The 26,615-nt window shown below is 38.3% G+C and overlaps 1 protein-coding gene across 6 annotated transcripts in view; it reads right to left on the reverse strand.

Moving 5' to 3' along the window:
- The window catches only part of REPS2 (RALBP1 associated Eps domain containing 2), a 140,351-nt gene that overhangs the window by 83,899 nt on the left and 29,837 nt on the right, over positions 1 to 26,615 (reverse strand). For 4 of the 6 annotated variants that reach the window (XM_070750773.1, XM_070750771.1, XM_070750774.1 and 1 more), the window contains 8 exons: positions 25,444 to 25,535; positions 12,461 to 12,599; positions 10,069 to 10,132; positions 9,048 to 9,190; positions 7,623 to 7,714; positions 6,781 to 6,852; positions 5,781 to 5,847; positions 2,509 to 2,583 (listed from right to left, as the gene is read on the reverse strand). In XM_070750773.1, coding sequence (XP_070606874.1) covers positions 2,509 to 2,583; positions 5,781 to 5,847; positions 6,781 to 6,852; positions 7,623 to 7,714; positions 9,048 to 9,190; positions 10,069 to 10,132; positions 12,461 to 12,599; positions 25,444 to 25,535 — 744 coding nt within the window. The remainder of the gene's footprint in view (positions 1 to 2,508; positions 2,584 to 5,780; positions 5,848 to 6,780; positions 6,853 to 7,622; positions 7,715 to 9,047; positions 9,191 to 10,068; positions 10,133 to 12,460; positions 12,600 to 25,443; positions 25,536 to 26,615) is intronic. The other 2 variants (XM_070750775.1, XM_070750772.1) reach the window with 1 other exon arrangement.

Raw genomic sequence — 26,615 nt, forward strand, 5'->3', positions numbered from 1 at the left:
CTTTCCACATTTTCAACAAAGGGGAGACATGTTTGGGTACATTATAGCAAGTCTAGCAGGTGGTAAATGCCATCTATAAAACATTTTATATTGTAAGAGAAAATTATATATTTTAGATCAGTGTTTTTCAACCAGTGTGCCGCGAGACATGGTCAGGTGTGCCATGAAGAAGAAAACTCAGGTTCTGGTCTTGCAACTTTTTGCTGAGGGCGCAAAGAGCAAAAAGATGTGAGACCAGAAGCTGAGCTTCCTTCTTCGCGCCTTCCAAGTTTTCTGGAAGCTGCAGCACCCCGCCTGGCTGGAGCTTCCCTGGCGGCAGCAGCAGGTGAGCTTTGGGGCCTGGCAGAAGGGCGCCAGCAGCAGTGGCACCGGGCAGTAGCCGTGGGGCAGTGGCTGCGAGTAGTCGGCAAAAGTATACACCATGCCGGCAACATTGGCATCAGGCAGTAGCCGCAGGGCAGTGGCAGGGCAGTCGGCTGCGAGTGGGAGCTCCAGGTGGAGGCACTGATGGCAGCGGCTAGAAGTGTTGCTGGACGCCGTACATGCTGGCGCTGCGGGGCTGGCACTGGCCCGCTGGCTGGGCCGGGACGGAGGTGCCAGCCCCATGCCTGTGCCCAATGCAGCGCCAGCATGTACAGCATCCAGCAACACATCCAGCTGCCGCAGTCGGTGCCTCCGCCCTGGAGCTCCCGCTGTTGCTGGCGTGATATACTACAGAGCAAGAGAGAGAGAAAGAGAGAGATAGCAAGAGATAGAGAGAGAGCAAGAGAGAGGGGAGAGAGAAAGAGAAAGAAAGCAAGAAGGAGAGAGAAAAAAGAGAGAAAGAAAGCAAGAGAGAGAGAAAGAAAGCAAGAGTGAGAGAAAGAGAGTGAGAAAAAGAGAGAGAAAGCAAGCAAGAGAGAGAGATAAAACAAGAGACAGAAAGAGAGAGAAAATAGCAAGAGACAGAAAGAGAGGGAGAGAGAGAGAGAAAGAAAGAAAGAGTGTGAGAGAAGGAAAGCAAGAGAGATAGAGAGAGAAAGAGAAAGAAAGCAAGGGAGAGAGAAAAGGAGAGGAAGGGAGAGAGAGAGGGAGAAATGGGAGAAAAAAGGAGAAATGAGATAATGATTGAGGCAGAGAATGAGAGGAGAGAGAGAAACAAAAGAGAGAGAAAAGTTACTCTTGATTTAAAGCATATGATAAAAAGCACCCAAAGAATGAGAAAACCCCCCCAGCCCTCACCTGTTTTTGGAAATGGTTCAAGAGTGTGTGTACACACACACACACACACACACACACACAAGTGGGGGAAGAGGAGACAGGGATGGAAAAAGAGAGGAGAGTGTCTTAGAGTGTCATTTTGGTGGGTGGTGTGACCCAGGATTTTGTAAATGTAAAAAATATGCCGCGGCTCAAAAAAGGTTGAAAATCACTGTTTTAGATATTGTTTTCTTTTCTGGGCCTAAAATAATCCTGTCCAGCAGATTGGGGTTTTTGGAAGCCAAATTTATTTTTATGTTCATTGTATTTTGACTTAATTTGTAAATAATGTAGCCAGTCAAGTTTAATTCTTTTTTCCAAGAGTTTTTGTTTAGTAATTAGATCATTGTTATCATCTAACAGTTGCTCGTATGTTATAATTTTGTCTGGAGGTAGAGCATTTGGATATATAACTCCTTCTGTTGGGGATATCCATTTTGGAATGGAATGGTAAATGATTTCTTTTTGTGTACTGCCAGATATCAATTAAGGTCTTTCTTATATAGTGTTGTTTGAAATGTATTGGTATTTTGTGGGTGTTAGCTGTTAGGAAAGCATGCCACCCTGATTGAAGGTCGAAACCTTCAAGAGTTAATATTCTTGGATTTTTTTAAGGTTATCCATTCTTTCAATAAGTGAAGAATTGATGCCTGGTAATATAGTTCCATATTAGGGAGCCCAAAGCCGCCTCTTAATCTATGGTCTTGTAGATTTTGGAGTGTTATCCTTGCCCAAATAAATCTACGAATTAATTAATTTAATTTAATTTAAAAATTAATTTAATTTAATTGCTGCTGTCTGAAAGAGGTACAAGGAACATGAAAGTATGTTACTTTTAATTACAGCAATCTTTACCATTAAAGTAAGTGGGAGTTTGGACCATCTGGTAAAATCTTTTTCCATATCTTTAATTAATTTTTTGTGGTTGTCCTTTTTAATGGTATTACAATTGGCTATAATCCAGGAACCTAAGTATTTAACATTTTTTGTAGTTTTGATTTTGAGAGTTTCTTTGAGTTCATTAATCTGTTTTTGTGTCATATTTTTGCTATTATCTTAGTTTTTTCTCTATTAATTTTTAATCCTGCAACCTCTCCGAATTAATAAATTATGCTAATCAAAGTGGGTGCTGATTCCAAGGGAACTTGTAAAATAAAGACCATGTCATCAGCAAAAGCTGGTACTGTACTTTATAATTTTTATCTTTTTTTAATTTTTAGTCCTTGAATTACTTTGTTTATTTGTTTTTATACAAGAATATTTCCTTACCTGTTTTGAAAGGCAATTGTTGACATATTTTAAGTTCCTTTGGCACTGCTTGGGTAGAATCACTCACTTTCAGACCTAATTGGAAAGAAATAATGAATTATTTGATACTGATTATTTGAGACTAAATTATTACTATTAATTTCCATTAGAAGTGCCCTTGGGAATATTTTGCATCATTATAAGAAACAATGCGTAATAAAGAGAGTAAATTTATAAACAAATTATTCTGCAAAGTTCATGCATAAAGCTTAAAAGTCAGTCTCAGAGTATCATATATGTAAAGTGTTCAGCAAACAGAGCTCTTCTAAGGATTGAGTGTTCTCACCAATCAATTTCCTAACAATCTATTGTTGAGGCTAATAAAGTTTCCAGAAAAAGAATGAGCTGCAATACAAAGATGAATTAGCAAACAAACAAACAAACACAAAAAACCACCCTTGTCTGCTTTGTGGATCAAAGCTTGCTAGATTCCAATTCATTCTGAAGCAGAAAGGTTCCTTTCATAGTGCAAACTATATCTATTCATCAATGACACAATGTAAAATAAATATTCCAAGCACATTAAAATAATTTACATTATATAGATGCATAATTTATTCTAACCGGACTAGAAAACTGACTGCAATAAAGGTCATACAATGGCAATACTAGCAGTAAATTTGGAATTGATGACTATTATTTGAATAATTTCTTGGGGCAAGCAAAGGCAGAACTAATAATGAAACTTTTCCCACGCTATAATAACTTATTTACCATAATTATAAGTAATATCTCTCATAAATTAGCCTTCTATATCTGTTTGAGTAAACTATAAACAAAACAAGCAAACAATAATCAGTAGGCATTATAGATTTTCTTTAAAAATTGACCTTTGTTGATAAGATTATACAGAAATATATCCAAATTCTTGAATTTTGTTGATGTTTTTAATACTTTAAAAGCATAAGCCTCCCAACATAAATTACCCTCATGAAGTGTGTTTTACCTGATAACATAGAAGAAACTCTGGAGTGTTTGGGACAGTTATCTAATTAGGTGGTTAACTAATTTAGGTATCCACACAGAACTATTCATATATTATTACATCCTACAAGATTATAGCAATTTCATTCTGACGCTAACTCAGCCACAATTTTCCCACTGTGTGCTATCTCAAAGATTTCTAATAATGATGCTGATACAACATGAGGACTTACCCACAATTTTTGGTAACTTCCTTTTTTATTCCATATCCTCATGATGTCTTTATCTTATTCCCTGCTAGTTGAGACCTCAATTAGCCTAAAATTATCTTTAAATATTCCGGTTTAATTGTAGCGGTTCCCAGAACAGTTTTTGCCTGTCTCAGGCTTTATCAATGGCTGTTTACCTCATCAGACCACTCCCCCCCATCACTGTAACTGTCCTCCATTTTACTTTCCTCCTGAACAAGAGGGGGCAACTGATTTCCATGGAGGCACAATTCAGTACAGTAAGGCAGGAACACTGTCTAAAGTACATATCAAATATTATGCAGGTTCCATATCAACTGAGTTTAAAGCCGTTTTGCAAATGCACTAGCCTTGTAATGCACTGAAAGTCCACTTAAACTGAGAGGAAAAAGCCTGATTCTATCAATTGTGTTTCTAAAGGAATTTAGAACTGACATTGAAGGAAAATGCCTATGGAGATTCTCAATCATCCAGATCATGGTCATCCCAAAGGCGCTTTTTCCAAAAAGCAACCAGACTTTCTTGGATTTTTTCTTTGAAAATGTTGGAAGACTTTACTATAGGTTTGAATTGGGAAACTGAATGTTATAGACCAAGATAAGTCCAAAAATGCTAGACAATTCCTGGAAGACTGATACTCAGACAAATCAGCCATCAACAAGCACACAATGATAAACATCTACATTCTATTCAAAAAAAGAAAAAGAAAAATGAAAAGGCTACAACATCTCCTTGCCAGCAATCAATATCCTGATACACAGAGGTTAACGTCAAGATTAATATTAAAATCAAGCAATAAATAGCCCAAATCAAGGAAGTACCAACTCAGACAAACAATTAAACAGTAAACAACAGCCTAATTAAGAAAACCACTAACATTGACACTTGGCAAGCCACTTGTCCTAAAAACTGCACTCCCTTCAAGCATTATCCTAGTTGAGTAATGAAATATCTGCAAGAAAACAATCAAGCTTCGACAGTACCAAGGATCCCATGAATTACTTAGGTAATTAGAATAAAGTTTCTAGAACCATAATATAAATTGAAGCCATCCTATTAAAAAACATTTACCATCACCAAGATAGTGATGACACAATATCTCTGATCTCTGAGGGAGATGGATGGCTAAGAAGTGTGAAATATAAATAAAATGAAATGTTCTGCAAGCAGGTAGCCATGATAGAGAAGGCCCTTATTTTTTATCTCACTCGTTGAACCTGCATAGGAAAGAAGATCTATAACATTCCCTGACTCCCCATTATGGTAGGTCAGATAGATGCAACAAGGAAAAGGTGACAACCAGCACATTAAATTGGATCCGGAAGCTGACAGACAGCTGACACGTATGCACATCTAGGCCTGCACTAAACAATTATGACTGGTGCATTTGAATAAATTGAAGATTCTGAATACTTTTCAAGGGCACTCCCCTGGAAAGGTCTAGATCAGTGATGGCGAACCTTTTTTCCTTCAGGTGCGGAAAGAGCCTTCAGGTGCGCTATCGTGCATGCATGAGTGCCCATACCTATATTTCAGTGCCTGGGGAGGGGGAAAACAGCTTCCCCCAACAGCTCATGTTTCATCCGACCTAGGCTCCAAACGCTTCTCTGGAGCTGGGAGAGGGTAAAAACGCCCTCCCAGAGCCTCTAAGAGCCATAAATCAGCTGGTCGGCACACACATGCATGTTGCAGCTGAGCTAGGGCAACAGTTCGCATGCCAGCAGATATGGCTTGGCGTGCCACCTCTGGCATCCATGCCATAGGTTCGTCATCACTGGTCTAGGTGATACAAAAGAAGCTATAAAGAGTAGTCGACTTATATGAGCCTCCATTAAACTTCTGAGGTGTTTAAGCAAAATAAAGAATAAAATTGGGGATCAATCAGCTCCTAATGAACAGTGCCACCTGTTGATAAAATGCTCTTTCTATCTCTTTTTCAGACTCTTCACAATGTCTCACATGTCTTTTGAACACTGTCCTCTTCCCTTGCCCCATGACCTGTCAATCAGGTTGGTTTGGATACAGGTTTGGCTCTCCTTCAGAACAGCAGTGTACACCTACCTTGTGTATCATCAGTAACAGTATCCTGAATCAGGGCAGCTTTAACAGGTTTCTCATCAATTGAAAGCTGTTTATGGGAGAAAGGATATCCATTTGTGAAGAATTTTTTAAAAAGTGAACGAAGGTAGATACAAATTTAAGTTGACAGTCAGGTCATTCAAAAATGTACAGGCTGAGAGAAGGCAATAATATGGGGAAAGATGTGGAAGAATAATTTTATTGTGGCCATACATATGTGAATTGTCTTCACTTTCAACTGTATACAGTAAGATGCATGTCCATCCACATGAACTGTTTATAGTGTCCTTGCACGAAAACATTCACTGCAAGCTCTCAGTCTTTTAGTCCTGGGAGAAGTCTAGATAATTATACTTTAGAATTTTGATTTGGCACCAAGTTTGTTGTTTTTAAAGTTTTTGTAGTTTTAAAGTGGTTTTATGTGTCTTTTGCTCTTTCATTGGGAGTTACCCAGAGTTGGTTGAAAGATAGGCAGCTACATAAATGTTTTAAATAAATATAATAAGTTCCATTAATCCTGAATGGCAAGACGGAATGGAAAGGGGGGGGGGACTGATGAGGAATCAATGACCCCATTAAACCAAATTGTTTATTTTCACCATTAACCAAATCTGAAAGATAGTTTAGTTAACATGCTGAGCTAATAGGGTGGGATAAATAATAAGAAGGCAATCCAGATGGGTTATTTAAAATATTTCAACATCATGCAGTAATTTATATTGTGTCTCCCTTTTTTTTCCTTGCCTGTGCAGGTCAAGGGTACACGCACTATAGTTCTGCTTTTGCTTAGGTCTGTTCAGCAAGCTGCCAATGCTTTGCTGCAAACCCAGTGTTTGCATTCTTAATAAATTTATGTTGTATTTTCAAAGTGATTTAAGTGAGAAAGGCTTAGCTATAATATTATTAATGACACAAAAAGCATGGAAGTGAATTGTTACATACTGAATAGATCAATAATTTTAAAAAATAAATGGTCACTAACTGGTTGAACAGAAGTTGCCTCAAACAGGATCAGTTGATCTGAGTTATTTGGATCTTCGCAGACAGTTTCAAGCTGATTATATTAAAAAATATATAAGATAAAATTATGGGGAGTGAATATTCATCTCTGGTGAGAAAAATACAGGAAAGTTTGTTTCTATTTCTAAAAATTCAGGAATGACTTAAATAATAGTTTGACTATTTGTAACAATGAATTAATAAGCCAAACCAAGTGTGCAAAGTCTTTAAAATTTACACACTGCTTTTAGCTAAATAAGGAAACAACCCGGTAGCAGCTGACCAAAAATGATAATTAGGAATGCACATCTGACTCCCTATCTTGATACAAGATTTCATTTTCTTGCCAATGATTCAGTATTTTTTTAAAAACAAATTTATTCCATAATTTCTCCCACTTTGGCACTATAAGGCTTTCTTTTGGCTGACTATGCTGGACTCAAACACAGCATATTACACTTAGATTATAGCTGTGGCATCTAGCAGCTGCACTATGATTACAGTGTTCACCTCCTAAGCCTTAAACCTCAGGTAATTGAATCTAGTCTTCTTTCTCTACTTTGTGCTCTTCCCAAGAAGTGCATTGGTTTTAGTGCTTACACAACTTACACTGATTTTTGGAAGGGTTTGAACTGTGGCCCACCAGCCAATCCTTCACCACCTCTGCAATAGTTGAGAAACTGTTGCTTTGTAATTAGTCACCAACCCACTTATATAAATACACACAGAGAGGAAAAGAAACTGCTAAAGGAAGTTACGACATGAAGATTGTGTATACACAATCATTATAATTTATATATTTTTTAAAAGATGAGTTGTTCATACCTCAGTCCTACTAAAGTCTCGTGTTGGTTGATTTACTGATAATGATTCTGAATAAGAATTCAGGATGTATTCACCTTTAGGTTTAAGGGAAGCTGTAAAAAAATGGTTAAGTGTCTCAATCTTGATAATTATCATTTTCTAGATTTATTTTCTCATTGATTTCTACTTTAGTATATTCTTTAACCTAATGATTTTGACCTAACGAGTCTGCGGAGAGGGGCGGCATACAAATCTAATAAATCAATCAATCAATAAATAAATAAATAAATAAATAAATAATGATAGCTGTTGGCCACTCTTCTACTTCATAATATGAAACTAGAGTTTTTTATTTTGTAATTTGAATAAGATTCCCATATATTAAACATATATATATATTTAAAAATGAATGAACAAGTTATGATAAACTGCAGCATTTAGTTGATCTTGACATACCAAAAAAGCTAAGCTGATGCTGAACTTAGTTAATGCTTGAAGGGGAAACTGCAAGGAAATCCTAGAGCTGTGGGAGACTGATAAAATAAAAAGATATGGATATATAAGTTCAATCAATGTTCATTCATTTTTTGGGATGAAAATATGGGAAGTTTCTGATTATTCCCAGAATGTTTTAATTAAAAAGTACATCTTAAAAAATAGCCAATATATTTTAAGAATATTTAATTTCCAGGCACACAAAACTTGTATAAATGGTATTAAATCTTTCTAAACAAACTTAGAAGTCCGAACTGAGTGGTTCATCATAAAGCTCCCATTTTTCTTTGTGTGATAGTGGTCTTTTTAAATATAAGAACAATACCAAAATAAGAAAAGAATCCATATAAAATATTTTCCATACCAGTAATTTAGTATCTAAAGGTCACAATATTTATTTATTTTATTGGGAAAGTAAGATTTATAGAAAAGCAGTAACCTCATTACACCCATAAAAGGTAAATTAGTTGCTATCGTGCCAAGAAACACTTTGGATTTTTATTTTTTTGGCAATAATTGTGGCCTTAAACAGAAATCTAGTAATGGTTTAAAATTGTTATTCTATTGAGATGTAATGTACTATAAAATGCATTGCAGGATTATGGATATAAGATTAAAAATAATGTCAGCACAATATAAAATAATCATATTGGAAGGATCCAGATGAACACTGTAGAGCAAAAAGGCCTTCCAGCTTCTAAGTTATGAGTCAATAATTTTAAGTATTTCAGGACACAGACTTCATGAACATATATTAGCTAACCTTTTTGGCTATATATTGATTCGTAGTTACCGTGAGTTTTATCAATGCTGTTATTAGGAGACCAAACATTGATTACCCACGATTTCAGAGCATTTTTGCTATAATTATAGGAAATTATAAAAATCAGACTGTAGTTAAAACATGGTTTTAATTGAGTGAAAACCTATACACAAACACTGAAACTTTACCAGCATGAAGATAGTCAGGCAAGAGCGTCTCTGGCAAGCTGTCTGGCAAAAGATAGCCATTCTTCCGAGCAACAATAAGATGAAAGGCAGCACAGAACTCTGCTAATGTCAATGCTCCATCACAATCAACATCACTAAGTTCCCTACAAATCAGATAATTATTAACCCTATTTTCAAGAATGAAAATCTGTTTGTTACAGCACATTTTGCTCATACAGGTATTAATATACTGCTAAAAAGCGGGGGGGAACACTGAAATAACACATCCTAGAACTGAATGAATGAAATATTCTCATTGAATACTTTGTTCTGTACAAATTTGAATGTGCACAACAGCATGTGAAATTGATTGTCAATCAGTGTTGCTTCCCAAGCGAACAGTTTGATTTCACAGAAGTTTGATTTACTTGGAGTTAGATTGTGTTGTTTAAGTGTCCCCTTTATTTTTTTGAGCAGTGTATTTAGCTTAGTCATTTCTAATTGTAATACAAATAATTTTATTACAAATATAAATTAAAATTATACTTTATAATAAATATATATTGCAATTGCAACAAAATTATAATTAAACTATTCTGGTTTTTAAAAATTACTTTATGTTTATTTGTAGGCAAGTTTAGAAATGTAGCATCCAAAAAAAGTTGTAATGAATAATTCTAATATACATGAAACTATTACTGTTTAAAAGAATCAGAATATGAATTCATAAGCACAACTAAAAGTGAAGCTTATTATGTTAATTTTTCTGAATTACATTTATCTGAAATTCAAACTTATATACTTTTAGGCTCCTTAATATGCTCTTTGAGCATTATTAGTTTACGATGCTATTCACATTTTGTTAGGCCACCGAAAAGATAAAAGCATAAAATAAATATTAATTTTCTCTGTACTTTTCTTGGATCACAGTATAAGCTGTTGCCGAAGACATTTTCTGTTGCATTGGTTTACGTACAGACACAGAAAAAAACAAACCCTGACAGAGATCAAATAATATTATGAGTCAGAAAATAGTACTTACCATATGTGTGAAAGCTCAGGGATCGGCAGTTTAGATTTTGTAAAGAAATTCTTAGCCACAGAACCTGTTAAAAATGATGGCCAGAAAGCAGTGAAATAAATAATTCAGCAGCAAATTTTCTACTCGTATCTTTCTTACATATTTTTAAATGAATCTGTTTACAGGTTATCTGCTTGCTTATATTAGCCTAGAACATTGATTTTCTTATGTAATTTTAATAGTAATTACAATATTTCTTGCAATGTTCATTAGTATTTTATTTTTCAGAAAAAGATTTTGAGGCTTCTGAAAGACAGTGTTGTTGTTTGCTATTTTTACCTAAGCACTAACACTAAATATCTCATATACTTCAGAATCTTAAACAAAAAAGAATTTGAAAGTATATTCTGAATTTCCAAACTATACTTAAATGCTATCTGAAAATTGGTAATGAGCAAGGTATGATTATCTAGCCTCTGCTGCTGTCTCTGAGTGTATGCATGCACAAAAATCTTAGATGGAAAGAACATGTAATCTCATTGATTTCTTTGACTATGTCATAAAGTTATTTGATTAAGGTGATGCTGTGGATATTGCCTATCTGGACTTCAGCAAAGCCTTGATACGGTTCCACATAAAGAGTTGATAGAGAAGTTAGTGAAGATTGGACTTAATCCCTGGATAGTTCAGTAGATTTAGAGCTGGATGAAGCGTAGATATCAGAGGATTAGTTAATGGCGAGTATTCTGAGTAGAGACTGGTTACAAGTGGTATGCCACAAAAGTCTGTTCTGGGTCCTATTCTTTTTAATATGTTTGTGAGTGACATAGGGGAAGGTTTGCCTATTTGCCGATGACTCTAAAGTGTGCAATACGTTGATATTCCTGGAGGCATCTGTAATATGGCAAATGATTTAGCTTTACTAGATAAATGGCCAAAGCAATGGAAACTGCAGTTTAATGTTTCCAAATGTAAAATAATGCACTTGGGGAAAAGCAATCCTCAATCTGAGTATTGTATTGGAAGTTCTGTGCTAGCAAAAACTTCAGAAGAGAAGGATTTAGGTGTGGTAGATTTCTGACAGTGGCAAAATGGTTGAACAGTGCAGTCAGGCGGTAGGGAAAGCAAGTAGAATGCTTGGCTACATAGCTAGAGGTACGACAAGCAGGAATAGGGAGATTGTGATCCCGCTGTATAGAGTGCTGGTGAGGCCACATTTGGAATACTGTGTTCAGTTCTGGAGACCTCACCTACAAAAAGATATTGACAAAATTGAACGGGTCCAAAGACGGGCTACAAGAATGGTGGAAGGTCTTAAGCATAAAACGTATGAGGAAAGACTTAATGAACTCAATCTGTATAGTTTAGAGGACAGAAGGGAAAGAGGGGACATGATCAAAACATTTAACTATGTTAAAGGGTTAAATAAGGTTCAGGAGGGAAGTGTTTTTAATAGAAAAGTGAACACAAGAACAAAGGGGGCACAATCTGAGGTTAGTTGAGGGAAAGATCAGAAGCAATGTGAGAAAATATTATTTTACTGAAAGAGTAGTAGATGCTTGGAACAAACTTCTAGCAGATATGGTTGGTAAATCCACAGTAACTGAATTTAAACATGCCTGGGATAAACATATATAAAATACAGGAAATAGTATAAGGGCAGACTAGATGGACCATGAGTCTTTTTTCTGCCGTCAATCTTCTATGTTTCTATGTATATGTATAGAGGTGTGTGTGTATGGATGTGTGTGTGTTGTGTGTGTGTATCTCCATATTATAAGAATCCCTAAGATCTGAAAGAGATCTTAGATCCCCTAAGATCTGAAAAAGTATTTAAATCAATAAAATTAATAATGCAATAGAAATTAAGAATTTCAATAATAAAACCTACTAAAAGAGTAAAAGTTGGAATAAATATAATTTCAAATATATACACTGCCCCCAAAAATAAAGGGAACACTTAAACAACATAATATAACTCCAAGTCAATCAAACTTCTGTGAACTCAAATTGTCCACTTAGGAAGCAACACTGATTGACAATCAATTTCACATGCTATTGTGCACATTCAACTTTGTACAGAACAAAGTATTCAATGAGAATATTTCATTCATTCAGATCTAGGATGTGTTACTTGAGTGTTCCCTTTATTTTTTTTTGAGCAATATATATTGAACTATCAGTGTATCATATGATATGAAGTGATATCACTTTCAAGGCCCTATGAAAAAGCTGTTTTGAATATCATGTATAACCCATCCCCATCACTACACACACACACACACACACACAAACACACAGACAGAGACACCCACACACGTAGTTACACATTTTTGCACTTATCGATATGAATTTCATTTACTTGGCCAGGATTCTGTCTAGTATTACTTTTTATGTTTACAAGGAAAATTACCTGAAATGAAAGAGTTGAGATCCGGTTGTAAAGACTTGAACTGATTGATATAATAATCTCGTTGTTCCTCAGTTACCTTCCAAAGGTCATCTGGGTAATTACTACTGCTGTCCTGTGATTCTCTTTCCATTGAAAGAGACTTCAAAAAAGAAAAATGTTTTATTTGGAAGGATAACAAAAAAGTTGAGCGTCCTGATGTTTCAAAGCTTTAACTATGCTCTGTTCATACTATGTCATTCTTTCAGAAATAAATAGCCTTGATAGTTTTGTTGAATTTGCAAAACATTATTTTCCAGAAACTATACAAATAAAAAATTGTCAAAAATGAATGTCATGGATATTTAATGCATAATCTTTTCCAGTGGAAATGGAGATGAAATCTACCTACTAGGTAAAAAAGAATACTTCTTAATGAATTGCTAATAATCCTCACATTTCCAAACAAGAAAAATAAGACCAGTTCCAAATAAATTACAGATAAATAGTTGATTGAGTGGACTCATTGTCAACATTAGGATGGGGGAAAATCACATCTCATAAAACAACTCTAGCCTCTAACATTTCCTAAGCAAACACACCAAGAATAAAAAAATCACAAGGAGAGGTTGCTTTTAGATACCCATTTTACTCTAATTCTATCAGTACTTGACCAATATGAAGAGAGGACATGAAAAAGAACAGCAGTGAGAACTGATTCAAAAAGGCCTTTTTAAATTGATTGATTTATTCAAATTTATTAACCACTCAACTTCAATGGACACTAGATGTAACCTCAACTAAATGCAGTTCCAATTAAAATAAACTATAATAATGAACAATATCTGTCACAAAAAACAATATAGATTAGTTAACACTCAGCTATCTTGCAGAATTTTAAAGTTTGTCTTTTCCTTGCTGTAAATACCTTCATAGTAACCCATGGTGAGCAGTGACACACACTCTTGGTTATAAATTTGTGTTTTATCATGTTGAATTAAATGAACTTTTTAGTTTTGTCATCTTGCATACATTAATTACCCAGTGCAATTTCTTCAAAAAATTTCTTGATGAAACATACTTGTTTCTGACACACACACTGTCTTTGTTCTTTAGAAACCTTTTTGCAGGAGAGGCGGAGTAAAGACACGGACACAAGAGCTGGATTTAAAACTGGGTCATTTTTATTAATTAAATTTGCATAATTTATTTAAATAAATTAGCATAATTGGCATAATTAAATATAGCCCTAACAAGGACCCGCAGGGTCAAACAATTGCTTCCGAGGCGGAAAATGACGTCAGAAAAACTTCCGGGGCAACTTATGGGCGTAGCTCCATGCTAATCCAGGTGAGGGACCACTCCCTCACCTGAGATGTTGCCATGCACTTGCATGTGGGAGGTCCTGCCGGCTAACCCCTACAAGGGGAATTAAATGGGCGGGACCCAAAGACAGGTTCCCCCCAATTGCTCAGGTCGCTCACACCACAAGCCTTTGGAGAGAACCTGTCAATCATCCCCAAAGATGCCCAACGGAGAACATGCAGTTGCTAAACCACCACCCAGTTTTCCGCCCCTAACCTGCCTACCCAAATGACCAAAGGTAAGCCAATTAACCTAAGCAGGGCAGAACACCCCCTAACCGCTTATCCGTCTCCACAGTGTGGAATAGGCAAAAAACCGGTCATGGCAAATGCCAGGACCGCCAAAAATTCCTATTCGGCCCCATAGGGCGACCCACGGTGGCACACTGCAAGATAGGGAAGGCGGGTGGGTGCTTGCTTTCTGACGAGTCCGGAGCGAAAGACAGATTTCGAGCCTGCCAGCCCTGCCCCGTTCCTCTCAAGCTGCAGAATTGAGAAAGGGCAGCCACCGGGCACACAGACTGATCGGTGGCAGCCGTTAGTTCTATCCTAACCGCTCTACGTAACTGATCTGTCTTGGATTGTCTCACCAGAAGGGAGACACCCCTATCGCTAAACTCTAGATCAGAAAACTGGAAGGCGCGGAAAGACCTGTCAGCCTGAGAGGAGGCCATAGCCTCGCTGACACGAAGGGCCCTGAAAAACATGACACATGCCGCCGCCCGAAAGAGGCGGGCCTCATACAAAGATGCACACAGACTGTCCAAAGCTTGGTTAATAAGCGACAGCTGTTACACCGTCAAAGCCTGTCGGCTATCGGCAGGGGTCTCCGGTCGCTCCCTTACCCAGCCTTCCAGCATCTTCCGAATGCGGAAGTCACAAGAAAGGTCCAAAAACCCACCCGCCTTGGACAAAAAGGCGAGACCTGCTAATTTGGACCTAATAGTCCTAACTGAAAGGCCACGCTGCCTAAGCTGGACACAAAACTCCATCAGGTGTTCCACTGGGGCTGGCCAATTATGGGGGTAACCCCTATCTTGCCTGAAATCCCCGAACTCCTTACCTGCGTGCTGATAAGCCCTCAGGGTGCTTGGAGCCACTGAGAGTGCCATGGCCCTGTTGGCTTCTGCTCTCCACTGCTCGGGAGCCCGCCCAGGCTCCAAAGGTGGTCGGGGAAGGCTTCTGGTGACGCGCGGGCCCACGAAGCCAGGGTCCGAAACCTGGACAACTGACCACGGGACAAGGCGTCAGCAAACCCGTTATCTAGACCAGGGACGTGTCGAGCCAGAAATAGGGCATTTAGGGACAACGACCTGTGCACGAAATGGCGGACAAGCCGCATGACCCTATCGCTCTTAGAGGGCAGGGCATTCGCCACATGGACCACCGCCAGGTTGTCACACCAAAAGTGCACGGTTTTGTCCCCAAACTGCTCACCCCAAAGCTCTAAAGCTACTACTAAAGGAAAGAGCTCTAAGAAGGTCAAATCCTTGACCAGGGGAGAGGCCCTCCATTCCGGAGGCCAAGCGGAATGACACCACTGGTCGCCTGGTATAACCCCGAACCCACGGGTCCCCGCAGCGTCTGAGCATAACTGCAACTCAGCTTCCAAAAGAAGCTCGTGCCTCCAAAAGGACAGACCATTAAAGTGGGCTAGAAAACCCTGCCACACACGCAGGTCGTCTTTGACTCCTGCGCATAGGCGGGTACGATGATGGGGCAAGCGCAGCCCCTCATCGCATTATATAACCTCCGGGAAAAAGCCCGGCCGGGAATAATCACCAGGCAGGCAAAATTAAGAAGCCCGGCGAGCTCCTGTAGCTGCAGAAGGGTGACCTTCCGACTACCTAACAGTAAGTCGAGCTTATCCTGTATCTTGACCAATTTGTCTAGGGGCAATCTAGAAGATTGCTCCTCTGACTCCAATTCAATACCCAGAAAGGTAATCCTGGTAGCGGGGCCCTCAGTCTTCTCAGGGGCCAAAGGCACCCCCAATTGAGCGCAAAGGGCTTTGAAGTCCCGCATCAGAGCGAAGCATTGCTCTGAACGCGCAGGCCCTGTCAACAAGAAATCATCAAGGTAGTGAACGACCGAACCCAGACCACTGCGCCTCCTGAGCGCCCACTCTAAGAAGGTGCTAAAGCTCTCAAAAAGAGAGCACGAGACAGAGCATCCCATTCGCAATGCTCTATCGACATAAAAACCACCTTCGAAATGGAAGCCCAAAAGCTCGAAGTTGTCTGGGTGTATGGGGAGGAGCCGGAATGCCGACTTAATGTCGCATTTACCCATAAGGGCTCCCACCCCACACTTCCTAACCATGGCCACTGCCGCGTCAAAAGACGCGTAGCGGACCGAGCAAAGCTCATCAGGAATGAAATCATTCACTGATTCACCCTTTGGAAAAGACAGGTGGTGAATTAACCTAAATTCACCACTCGCCTTTTTGGGTACCACACCTAAAGGGGACACCCGAAGAGTCGGCGAGGGCGGGCCCAGGAAAGGCCCCAGCACCCTGCCCTCGGCCACCTCCTTCTGTATTTTGGTCCTAACAATGTCTTCATGTCCCACAACCGACCTGAGGTTGTCGGACATGAAGGCCTTCCGTATCCCTACATATGGGATCCTAAAGCCCTCTGAGAAGCCCTGCAGGAGAGCAGCCACTCTCCCCCGAGGGTGATAATCCCTTAGCCATTCCCTCAAAACTTCAAGCCCCCCCTATTAAAAATACTATAGAATTTTAGAAATGAAATCTACTAACCTTGCTTAGCTTTTACCTATAATTCTGTCCTTACTATCTACCTAATTGTTTAATTTAATAGCTTTACTTATAATATTATACAACACGTTTTAAAGCTGAATGAATTATGCATTTTTTCTTCTGACAGTTCACCATTTTTAGAAAACTTATGAAATATCCCCACTTGTATAGATATATTATTGTTGTAAAATTTGAGTAACTTTCTCTGTTGGGAGGAACTAACGATAAAACCTATAACCACTGAACATAATCGAAGCTGAAATACTACATACCCCTTTAATAACCTCCGATATTTGTATATATATATTTGTTTATAGTATAATCCATTGGAGTTATATATCTATCTAATCTGCCAGATATAAGTTTTACTCTCACCCTTTCTTGCTAAACTCCTCCTCTTACTTCTATATGACAGTAGCCCAGAGGATCTTTGCTATTAATAATCAGAACTGCTATCTCTCTACTTGAATATTTAATATATTACTTAAGCATACTATTTCCATCTAACTCTGGAAGGGACCATTAGAGATCTATACAAGTGGGCTAGTTGGTGGAATATTGTCAAAATGACAAGCCTTTCTAACTTGTCTAAACTAGGATCGGGGAAGAGGTCAATTAACCAATCCACCTCAGCTATACCTAGCCCCTCTACCCAGAGATCACTGGAGGATATGCTCCCCAGAGAAAGGTCCAATTCTTATAAAGATTTACAATCTATGCTGCTGCAAATGCAGGAATTAATGCTTAAGAATCATGAAGATATCAAGAAAGAAATAGGGGAAGTGAGAAACGATACTTCTGAGTTAAAAGAAAGGATGCAAAATATGGATAAAAGGCACGAGGCTTTCCAGCAACAGATGCTAAAACAAGAACAAAAAATTCAGGATTTGGAAGATAGGATAGACCAGGATCATAGACAAATGGAAGACCTGACTGAAAAATTAGTTCAAGCCAATAAGGAACTAGAAAATACCGTAATCCAACTTGAGAGCGAAAAGGCCAACCACTTCCTTAGATTTCAAAACCTTAGGGAGGAGAAAAGTGAGGACTTACCAGACATTATGGCAGACATTCTGTCAAAGGCGTTGGGCGTAGAAAAAGATACAATGCTAAACGAAATTGGCGAAATATATAGAATTAACACCAACTACGCTAGACGCCACAACCTCCCCAACGAAGTCCATATTAAATTAGTTAAAAAATCAGTCAGGGACGAAATACTCCATAGAGCCCGTGAAGACCCTATAGAATACAAAGGGAGACAGCTGGTTATCTTAAAACAAGTTCCGAAACATGTAAGAGACCTACGTAAGCCATATACCTTTCTATCTGCCAAACTGACTAGGCATAACATTAATTTCAGATGGCTAGTCCCAGAGGGAATGCTAGTGACTTGGCAAGATAAAAAAATAAAAATAGACTCGATTAATAAAGCCGAAGAATTCTTTGAAAAAATGTTTACTAGCGACCAGACAGCTGATACAAAAAACTATAAGGAAACAAGGAACCCTCTGCCAACTACTAATCAATTAACGGACCAGATTCCAAACAGACCAGAAGGAATACTGGCTATTGATAATATAACCACGGGAAATAATGGCTACGCAGGCATACCAAAAGAGACTAGAAGTACTAGGGCAACTAGACCCAAATACAGATAACTCGAATTTGGTTCAAAAAACGACTAACTGGGGAATTGAATTATACTCAATCAATATAAATGGTTTGAATGCACCAAAAAAAAAGAAATCAAATTCTAAATAAAATTGCTAAACTAAACCTAGATATTATCGCAATGCAAGAAGTACACATTAAAAATAAATTCGAACATCTTCTAAAAAGAAATAAATTAGGGAACCTATTCTCATCGTTAGTATTGGAAAAAAAGAGAGGTGTAATTTGCTATATTAACCCTATTATACAAGCTAAACTGAAATATAAAGATAGAGAGGGTAGAGTCTTGATATTAGAATTACAAAAAGAATTGGAAATAATAACCTTAATTAACATATATGCCCTGAACGAAGGCCAAGAAAAATTTTATAAGAAATTATTAATTACTATTAATGAACATGCTACGGACAATATTTGTTTATTAGGGGATTTTAATGTAATAATTGATAAGGAACTGGACTATAATATTGATGGAAGGAATAGACAAAAGAAAAGAATTTTACGCAAAGCCTTTTTTGATTTAGTTAAAGAATTAAAACTTAAAGATAGTTGGAGAGATAGAAATCCTAACCATAAAAAATTCACTTTCTATTCAGACAGACACCAATCTTGGTCAAGACTAGATATGGTCTGGACTTCAATAGAACTTAATACAAAAATTCAATCGGAAGAGATAGAACCCAACGTTATCTCAGACCATAATATGGAAAGGAACTAAACAATGTTCTAGATGGACACTTCAGAAATCTATTCTTAATCAGGAAAATTTCAAACAGAAGCTTCAAATGGAAATGAATTTCTTTTTTCAAGAAAATACTAAAGAACAAACTAGTCTTCAAAACGTATGGGACACTGCTAAAGCTGTAACTAGAGGAATTGCTATTTCATACATGGCTAAAGAATATAAACTAAAAAAGCGGAAATTGGATAAGTTAGAAGAAGAATATAAAACTCTAGAAGAAAATTTACAAAAACATCCCCAAAAGAAAGAAATAAAACAAAAAATGTCCCAGATAAAACACGAATTAAACTTAGTAGATCAACAAAATCCAGCACAACAAATTAAAAGCAGCAATCAATATAATTTCAAAAATGCTAATAAACCTAGCAAATGGTTAGCTAATAAACTCAAAAAACAAAGAGAAAAGAAACTCATAAACTGTCTCAAAACAAAAAAAGGGGAACTATGGCACGACTTGGAAAACAACAACAGATAGCTAGGGATTTCTATAGCAATCTTTATGATAACCATGAAAATACACTTAATAATTTACAAGACCAAAAAATAGAAGAAATTTTTGATCAGACCAACCTCCCCAAAATACCAAAAGAAACGAAAGACATACTAAATAAGGCAATCACTACTACAGAATTAAAAGAAGCAATCAAAAGTCAGAAAAATAATAAAGCCCCTGGCCCCGACGCCTTCCACCTGAATTCTATAAAGATCTTCCCACTGAAATGGAAAAGGCTCTGTTAGAAACGCTGAATGAGGCTCTAGACAAAGGCAAAATTCCAACATCCTGGACAGAAGCTAATCTAGCACTAATAGCAAAAAAAGATACGGACCCTACAGATATAGCCAATTATCGACCTATCTCTCTTTTAAACGCAGATTATAAAATTTTCAGTTCTATCTTAGCCAGTAGAATTAAAAACTTTCTAAACCAATTCATACATTCGGATCAAAATGGCTTCCTTCCAGGGAGACAGTTAAAGAATAACATCAGAATAATATTGGATACCCTGGAATACTATGAAACCCACAGCGAAAAACAAGTGGCATTAATATTCCTTGACGCCCAGAAGGCTTTCGATAATGTGTCCTGGAAATTTATACTTAAACAACTTGAATATATGGAATTCGGCCCTAAATTCATAAACGCAATAAAAACTATATATACTTATCAATCAGCTTATATTATCCTCAATGGAGATATTTCAACAAAAATCTTTTTACATAAAGGAACTAGACAAGGTTGCTCATTGTCTTCATTACTCTTCATCTTAACATTAGAAGTCCTAACAAGAATCATTAGAAAAAAGGAAGATATAAAAGGCCTAAAGTGCAAAAATGAAATTTATAAACTACAAGCATTTGCGGACGATCTTGTATTTATTTTAGAGGACCCACTAGAATCAGGACCTAAATTACTTGCCATCCTAGAAGATTATGGCATGGTAGCAGGACTTAAAATAAACAAAACTAAAACCCAAATTTTAACCAAAAACATGAGAGAACCACAGAAAGCCATTTTAAAGGCCAAACTAGACATCCAGATAGTAAAAAAAATCAAATACCTCGGCATTAATTTGACAAATAAAGTGTCCAGCCTAAAAGAAAATAATTATAATAAACTAATAGACAAAATACAATCTGATTTGACAAAATGGAAGAAACTACAACTCTCTTTATTAGGCAGAATAGTGGCCATAAAACTTAACATCTTGCCCAAAATACTATTCCTATTCCAAACAATTCCAATCCAATTGAAACAAGAATTTTTTATAAAACTGAATAAAATTACCAGTAATTTCATTTGGCAGAACAAGTGTCCAAGAATTCGCCTAAAATATCTACAAGACAGGAAAGAAGAAGGAGGCTTGGCACTCCCAATCTGGAATCCTATCATGGATGAGAGAATGGATGAGCCTATCTAATACCAGACTACTTAATCTAGAAGGTCATGACCTCCATTTAGGATGGCACTATTATTTATGGGATGAAAAGCCCAAGACCCACAAATATTTTACCAACCATCTGATTAGGAAATCGCTAATATATACCTGGAAAAAAATTAAGATAAAACTTTACAAAGGAATCCCACTATGGTACGCTCCATTAGAAGCATATGTGCATCCTAATTTTCATAAAAAAAATAATATAATAAGGTACAAGGACATAATAAATCCCAATGGTGAAATCAGATCTAGGACAGAATTAGAAAATCTCGGTCAAAAAACGGAATGGTGGGAATATTTACAGATACAAACTAAATTTAATAAGGATAAAAGTAAACCTGGAATAGTTAAAAATGCCCCACTAGACAAATTATGTATAGGACCCCAGGAACAATTAATTAAGAAATTTTATTCCTACTTAAATTTCAACGAATTGGATAATATCAATACGAAAATTAACGTAAAACAGTGGAATCTGGACCTTAAAAAAGAGATCAAAGAAGATGAATGGCAATTACTCTGGAGCAGAAATTTTAAACTAACCATAGCCACGTCTTACAAAGAGAACTTAGTTAAAATGTTCTACAGGTGGCACATTACCCCGATAAAACTAACAAAACTAAACAACAAACTTTCACCATACTGTTGGAAGTGTCACCAAGAACTAGGCACTTATTTCCACCTATGGTGGCAATGCATAAAAGCACAGAAGTACTGGAATATAATTGGACTCTGAATCGATGAAATACTAAATTTGAAAATTGAAAAAAACCCTGAATGTTTCCTTTTAGGCATTCTTAGACAAAATTTGCCTAAAACCCAAATACATTTAATTGTCCATTTAGTTACAGCAGCCAGACTAACCTTCGCACAGTGGTGGAAAAACGAGGATATACCTCCGAAAGACGCAATAATTAAAAAAATTAAATACTGTGCAGAGGTGACAAAATTAACTATACTAGTTAGGAATGAAACAATGTCCTCATTTAATAACTGTTGGGATCCTTTTTACAGTTGGTTAGACAAAGAAAGAGAATACCACGTTACATAATTGAAATGATGGTTACAAACTCGACCAGATACAAATCCGATATATAGCTTTCTCATATTTTTGGCTATAGTGATAAGAGAATTTAGATATATATAGACAGAATATTTACTACTAAATTTTATAATCTCTATATTTAGATTAATTCAACGCTTGCACTTAAATACCCAGACGACTAACCTGATCCAAGGGAATGAGCTAATAAATTAGGAATTGGTTCCCGTTTTCAATACAGCTCCCCCGGACATTCGCCAACCCCTTTACTTTCTCTATCTTCTCTATTTCCTTTGTTCTCTCTACCCTTTTCCCTCTTTTTTCTATTCCCTTCTTTCTCACTCTTTCTCCCCTTTTCTATAAATTTCTATGTTCATAAATTGTTATACCATGCTAGGACTTAATTGTTTTCTGTTTTGATCAACTTTTCTGTTTTGTATATTTGTAAATAAAATAAAAAAACAAAAAAAAAACAACTTCAAGCCTAATTGGGCTGGGCCCCTTTTCCCCCAGCGGGCGGGGGTTGCTTATCCTGACCCCCCCCTTTTTATCCTTTCCCCTTTTGGGTCTAGTACATACTGTGGTGGCATGGGAACCCCCACAGTTCCCACCTGCATGTCTGAACTTGCAAAAGTGGCGAAAACAAGCCCCTTTCGCAGATAATTCATGACATGGGGGAGGGGCAGCTTTTGCCGCGCCCCCTGTGGCCGCCTTAGCCGGTGTGGATGCCACAGGCTCCTCCTCCATGAAGTGACCGCTATCTGTGCGGTCACAACCCTCGTTCCCAGACATGTGGGTTGCTACAAACCACAGGTCGGGAACGACCATGTCACAAGGGAGTGTGGGATTGAATGCCACCCGCATTCTGAAAGCCTTGTCATAGTGACGCCAAATTGTGCCCTTGTACTCAAAATGAGCACGGGCAATCAAATCAATGTATTTGAACATCGAGGCAGCCCTTGCGGGCTCCCTCTGAATTACTATGGAGGCGTAAGTCAAATAAGCATACAGCCAAGAGCTGAAGCATCTGCTGACTTTCACCTTCTTAGGCTTGTCCCCTTGTACCTCCCCTTCCTTCTCCTTCTTGGGAACCTCCCTATTAAGGAGGGAGAAGAGATCAACATACTCCCCTTTCCAAATAGTTTCCCTAATGGAGGGATGTAAATGAAACCCGAGAGGCGTGGATGGCAGCCCCCACGGGATGGCCCCCGACCTAATGCTGGCCAGAGGGTCCCAGGCCGTGGTGACTCCCGCCCCTGTCTCCCCTGACCCCGACGCAGGCGGAGAGGCCGTCGCAGGGGTCTGAGCCAATGCAACAGCAGCTTGTGGGGCCCAGACTTGGCTAAAAGTGACCGCTGGTGTACCCATAAAGTTGACCCCACTCCCAAAACCCGGGGGAACAATGGCCTGTCCGGGCAGAGGGAGGAGCGGTGTAGATGTTGGGTGTGGTACGATCTCACCTGCCCCCAATGGGGTAGAAGCCATCCAGGAGGGCCCAGCTCCTACTGAGCTAGGCGATGCTGTCATCTGCCCGGTCTGGGCCATCTGCCTGGCCTGGGCCGTTGTTTCACCCGGTGCTCTGCCGAGGGCTGCTGGGGGAGATGGGGTGGCACCCCCTGGCCCATACACCGACATCCAACGGGCATCTAGGTCATCCAGTCTCTCGATGATCCTAGACCAGGATCCCCTCCCGAGGCTTCCAAGCCCCAAAGGCTCGCAGGCTGTGCAAGGCCTGGTAGGCCGCACCCCCCCCCCTGACACAAGGCCACCCCCCGAGAGGCCGCACAAGACCCCCCACTAAGGGGAAAAAACCAAGACAGGGGAATTCCCTCCTCAGTCCCGAGGAGGAATCCAAGGCCCTCCGCTCCCGACTCAAACCGCAAAGGAAGCCTCCGATGAGGCTTCCCACAAAATGGCCGACGCCACGAGGCAGGGAAGATGGCTGCAAATGAAAGCAAAGCCCCAGCCGGGTGCTTGCTTTCTGACGAGTCCGGAGCGAAAGACAGATTTCGAGCCTGCCAGCCGAGATCTCGTGAAGCCTCGCGAGATCTCGGCCTCTTTCTAATATGGCGGATACGCCGGTAGCCGTGTCCCCCAGCCCTCCCGCAAATGCACCGGGGGATGAAGACCACCAGCGGAATTCTTATATACTGGGTTACATTAATTACCCAGTGCAATTTCTTCAAAAATTTTCTTGATGAAGCATACTTCTTTCTGACACACACACTGTCTTTGTTCTTTAGAAATCTTTTTCTAATACTGTATACAAAATTGGCTCTGTTATGTGGAACCCTCTTTTAGTTATACATAGATGCACTATTTTTTGTGTACTTGCAAACAATGCAGTATGAATTCTCAAGACAGTGAACATTTTGATTTAGTCAAACTGCTCCCAATAAGATCTGTTAAGTTTGTCTCAGTGTCAAGATCTTATTGGGAGCAGTTTGACTAAATCAAAATGTTCACTGTCTTGAGAATTCATAGTGCATTGTTTGCAAGTACCAAAAAATAGTGCATAACTAAAAGAGGGTTCCACATAACAGAGCCAATTTTGTATATTAGAAAAAGATTTCTAAAGAACAAAGACAGTGTGTGTGTCAGAAAGAAGTATGCTTCATCAAGAAAATTTTTGAAGAAATTGCACTGGGTAATTAATGTAACCCATTTTCTTCTAATCCAAAGCACTGTGAAAAGTGGACAAGTACACGGAAACAAACTAAAAATTCTGGCATTGATTCAATACTGTTTTATCTGCCCTCCAACCTATGAATCTTAACCCTAATATAAAAGCTAATATAAATTAATATTGTAGTCCTCAATTTACAATTGTTCATTTAATGACCAAAGTTACAATAGCATTGAAAAGTGACTTATGGCCGTTTTTCACATTTACAGTGACTATGGGGTTGCAGTACCCCATAGTCACATGATCAAAATTCAGATGTTTGGCAACTGACTCATACTTATGACAAGTGCAGTGTCCCAGGGTCATGTGATCCCTTTCTGTGACCTTCTGACAAGCAACGTCAATGGGGAAGTCAGATTCATTTAACAAACATATTACCAACTTAGCAACTTTATGTAACAGATGTGGCAAGAAAGGTCATAAAATGGGGTAACATTCACTTAACAAATGTCTCACTTAGCAACAGAAACTTTGGGCTCAATTGTGGTCATAAGTCAAGGACTACCTTGATGAAACACAATCTCTCTTTATCCTGTAGTTGATCCTTTGTGGTTGTAAAATGCTTCCATTTCACAAATATTCTAAAGGCCAGAGCTTGTATTAGTTTTCAGGTGTGAGTTACTAGTTTTAGATTGCAATTGTCCTTTGCTGCAAAAGGTTACTAGCAACTATCTATTGGTCTCATTCAAGCCTAGTTCATGTAACTTTGGTTATAAAAATCAAATTTTATTTTTCAATACTTATATAGCCCATGCAGAAAATTTATTTTGAATTATTTTTGCATCTCATGCAAATTACCTGAATACCACATGAGTGAGTTGGCATTGATTTGGGCCCATAATTCCCTGAAGTCAATCCATCTTGAATAGATTGCCTAGCTTCATAGGAACCTATGCAAGATTAAGATGAATGCAAAACATTTACTAAACCAAAATAAAGAATTACAGTGTTTTGATCTTGTCTTATACCAAATAATTTTAAACATACATACAGAAGGGTAAAATTCACTTTATTCCCATAAGTACTGTTAGGATGGATAAAGGTTAAGAAAAAAGGTTAATGAAGAAGGTTCAAATGACAAATGGTTCTTTAACACAGGGGCTAGATTCTAAATAGGTTAATTGATTATTTATGAAAAGCATCTAATATCTCTGAGAACAGCAATTTCTTTTTGTTCCTAACCTGAGTTCCAATTACACTAAATTTGCAACTTTCTGCAGCAAGTTAAACCAAGATTTATCATGTTTACTCAATGTTAAAACAAAGCTTTCTACTGTTGTCATTTATACAAAAGAGTCTCGGTGGTGCAGTGGTTAGAGTAAAGTACTGCAAGCTACTTCTGCTGATCAATGGCTGCAAGCAGTTTGGCAAATTGAACCTCAGTAGGCTTAAGGTTGACTCACCCCCTTCCATCCTTCCAATGGATGGTAAAATGAGGACCCAGATTGTTGGGGAAAATATGCTTACTCTCTGTAAACCACTTAGGGAGGGCTGTAAAGCACTGTGAAGCTGTAAATACCATATTTTTGGAGTATAAGACGCACCGGGATATAATTCGCACCTTAGTTTTTGGGGAGGAAAACAGGGAAAATAATCTGCTTACCAGGTATTCATCTGGCTAGCATCCTTAGTCTTCACCACATTATTTTATTCCTGGTTAAGGGCTTAAATTTTTTTATTCTGAGAGAGTAACAAGTAACAAGCTTGAAAGCCAGTAAGAGCTGGGAACATCATTAGCACCTGGAAAGAAACAGTCTGAGCAGCTAGACCAATGGAAAAAGCCCTGCAAAGACTTAGGGCTTAGAAAACATTCTTCTTTGTAGAGAGTAGCAATGAAAAATCTTGCAAGCCAGTAAGAGCTGGGAACATTAATAGCACTTGGTTAGGGCTGGAAAGAAACATCTGCAGCAAGTAAAGCAATGAACCCCCCCCCCCCCCCCTACAAAGATAGGGTTTGGAAAACATTCTTC

The sequence above is a fragment of the Erythrolamprus reginae genome, chromosome 4, assembly GCF_031021105.1.
Source record: "Erythrolamprus reginae isolate rEryReg1 chromosome 4, rEryReg1.hap1, whole genome shotgun sequence".
Taxonomy (NCBI): domain Eukaryota; kingdom Metazoa; phylum Chordata; class Lepidosauria; order Squamata; family Dipsadidae; genus Erythrolamprus; species Erythrolamprus reginae.